The following is a 3,558-nucleotide window of genomic DNA, read 5'->3' on the forward strand; positions in this document are numbered from 1 at the left end:
TTCCGGTACGCGGGCCTCTCACTGTTGCGGCCCCTCCCATTGCGGAGCACAGGCTCCGGACGCGCAGGCTCAGCGGCCATGGCTCACGGGCCCAGCCGCTCCACGGCATGTGGCATGTGGGACCTTCCTGGACCAGGGCACGAACCCGTGTCCCCTGCATCGGCAGGCAGACTCTCAACCACTGCGCCACCAGGGAAGACACCAAAATTCTTTTTAATAAAGCTATGCAGAATTGCTCTAAAAGGAGGATAAATGAAAGGAAATATAGAAAGATCATGGATATGTGTAACTAAGGGGGCCTTAAACAATTAGATATTAAATCTTTACAAAAAACTACAGGAGTATAATCCTGGCAGTTACCAATGGCTTCGTTAGTGCAACAGAACAGAAGGTCCAGAAACTGCAGTTGTGTAAGAACTTAGTGAATGAAATATGGACTATTTCATATTTGGGGGGGATTAATAATTTAGCAAATGGGAAAAAATTAGATGCCTACAATACACGAAATGAATTTCAAATATTACAAAGATTTATGTGTTTTAAAAAAAGATAAAAAAGAGGAGAAAAGCTTAACGAAAATTTAGATAATTAGGCAAAGTACTTCTATAATCCCTGGGTGTGAAAGGCCTTTCTGAGCAGTATCTCCCCTTCTCCTATAAGAAGAGGCCATAAATAAAAATAGTGATAATTTCAAATACAATTTTTAAAAAGTGTATATATATATTTTAAAGTCATTTATAAAATCAAAATCCAAATTAATAGAAAAAATATTTGCACCAAATATGCCAGATCAAAGCTTAATCAAAGCTTAGTTAACATATATATAAGGAACACTTGGAAATTAAGAAATAATAAGCTAGGTTAAGGACATGTATATAACAGGCAATTCATAAAGGAAGAAATACAAACATCCAATAAATATATGAAAAGATGTTCAATGGCATAAGTGATTTTAAGAATGCATATTGGGCTTCCCTGGTGGCGCACTGGTTGAGAGTCCGCCTGCCTATGCAGGGGACACGGGTTCCTGCCCCGGTCCGGGAAAATCCCGCATGCCGCAGAGCGGCTGGGCCCGTGAGCCATGGCCGCTGAGCCTGCGCGTCCGGAGCCTGTGCTCCGCAACGGGAGAGGCCACAACAGTGAGAGGCCCACGTACGGCAAAAAAAAAAAAAAGAAAAAAGAAATATCAAATCACTATGCTGTATACCCAAAACTAATATAATATTGTAAGTCAATTATGCTTCAATTTAAAAAATGAAGAAAATAAAACTACACTAAAATACTTTATCTCACTTATCAGGTTGGCAAAAATTCAGAAAATTGACTACGCCCTCTGCTGGCCAGGCTGTGAAGCCAAAGGTGACAACTCCTGTGGAGGGGAATTTGGCAACAGGTAAAAAAAAAAAAAATCACATATGCCCTGGTTCTGAGAATTCACCCTTAAAAGAACCTCCACAAATACAAATACAAAAAAAAATCACAAAGCTATTTATTGCAGCATTATTCATAACAGCAAAAGACTGGAAACACTCTAAATGCCCATTCTTAGGAGACAGGTTAATGAACTAGAGTACACACAATAGAGGGCTATAAGGCCCTAAGAAAAACTGAGAAGATCTCAGTGCATTAATATCTCTGTGATATATTATCAAGTGAAAAGAGCAAGATACAAAAGAGTAACTTTGGTGTCAAAGGAACAGAAATGAGAATACACACACACACATACACACACACACACACACACCTGAATGCCTATTTCTGCAGGAAGTCACACAGGAAGAATAAATGAGAAATTAATTTTTAAAAAAGGTTACCTCTAAGGAGCAGGTGAAGAAGGCATGGAAAAGAGTGGGACGGGGACAAGACTTTGAGTAAAACCTCTGTATATAATATTGACCTTTGAACTATGTAAATATTCTACGTATTAAAAATTGTATCAGCAAGGGTAGGGAAGAAAAGCAAACCCTGAAAATGAATATCAATAGATACAAAGGAGAGCATAAGACACAGGAAAAAAAAGAAACAATTCTAATAGCTTTAGAACAGAATAACCTCAGTATCCTTAGGGGGATATTCTAAATTTTAAAAAATAATAATAAAGACACAAACTCAAACTTTACTTATTATCTGTAGTGGCCCTTGTGTAATGATTCTGAAACTACTTTCTATAAACTCTAAGAGACACCAAATGAGCAAAAACATATCAATGCTTCTGGAAACCTGGGTTCTCACTGCGGGAGAAGGAAGGAAAATACTAATTTAGAATGGGGAAGTTATAAAGAAACCTGTGAATGTTGGATTAGAATCAAAAGTATTGGCATGGATTCATGGTTTTCTAAAAACCATATTTCCTCGCCAAATCCCACCATTGTTTTTTACAGCCCACAAGCGAAGGATGATTTTTTACATTTTTAAATGTAATATGTAAAACACCAAAAAAGTTTATTATCCTTTTGTCGAGAATGGGTACTCAAAGAAGTGAGAACTTGGCCTCTTGTCCTGCAAAGTCTGACAGATTTACCATCTGGGGGAAAGTGTGCCAACCTTGGAACTACACTATGAAATTGTTAGACACTTTTTAAGGTAAAGTAGGAGAAATTATAGAGATGTCATGCTTCATTTAGTCCTAGTGATTAAATAACTATTAACTGATTGGTTGTAACGTCAATTTGACATGTGTAAGCATAAAGGCCATTATACACACACACACACATACACACAGTCAGAAAGGGGAGGGTTTTCAGACCTCAGAGCTCAAACAAATCATTTGAAGTACTCATTCCTGGTTTTACCTTGGTTGTATTTTCACCATTTCTTTCATACTGATTTCGTTGTTGAATTTTCTCAGCAATCTCTTGTGCAATTTGGCAGGTAGAATCGTAGGTAGAGAACCTGCAGCAAAGTCATAAACGGAGAAAAATGTTGAAGGTTCTTTAAAGGAAACTTCTGCATAATCTAAGTTTCAGTTTGTAATTCTAGTCACAAATGCAAACAGGAAGGGAGGATGATAATTTTAACAGTAATGGCAACAGGGGTTGAATGGTACTTAGTACAGGCTGGGCTCAATTCTCAAAGCTTCCTTTATAATAACTCACTTAATCCACACAAGAACACTGGGAGGTGGGTCACCATCCCCATCATACACATGAGAAAATCAGGCACAAAGAGGTAGAGTGACTTGCCCTATGGGTACCACCAGCCGCAAACCAAGGCTGCCTGGCCCTGAGCCTCTGCTCCTAGCCACTGTGCTATCTGACCGCTGATAAAGCATACAGATTCGTTCATTCACAAAACATTCAGCAAACATTTCTGGAGGGCCGCCTCTGTGCCGAGCACTGCTCCAGGCACTGGAGAATAGAGCAGGGAACAAAATGGATGAAGTCCCTGCTTTCAAGGAGTTTAGCGAAGGGAGAAAGGCATCAAACAAACCAAAACAGAGTATGTCAGGTGTTGCTATGGGCTAAGAAGGAAAATAAAGCAGGATAAAGGGATGGAGAGTGACAGGCCAGGTAAGCAGCTATTTGGGGAAGAGCTACACAGATCAGCAGGTAACACGAC

General features: G+C 39.3%; 1 protein-coding gene across 1 annotated transcript in view; it reads right to left on the reverse strand.

Moving 5' to 3' along the window:
• Positions 1–3,558, reverse strand: part of STX8 (syntaxin 8) — a 256,727-nt gene that overhangs the window by 240,026 nt on the left and 13,143 nt on the right. The window contains exon 3 of the mRNA XM_007457836.1: positions 2,793–2,892. Within this exon, the coding sequence (XP_007457898.1) occupies positions 2,793–2,892 (100 nt within the window). The remainder of the gene's footprint in view (positions 1–2,792; positions 2,893–3,558) is intronic.

The sequence above is a fragment of the Lipotes vexillifer genome, unplaced genomic scaffold (genome assembly GCF_000442215.2).
Source record: "Lipotes vexillifer unplaced genomic scaffold, Lipotes_vexillifer_v1.1 scaffold611, whole genome shotgun sequence".
NCBI classification, from domain to species: domain Eukaryota; kingdom Metazoa; phylum Chordata; class Mammalia; order Artiodactyla; family Lipotidae; genus Lipotes; species Lipotes vexillifer.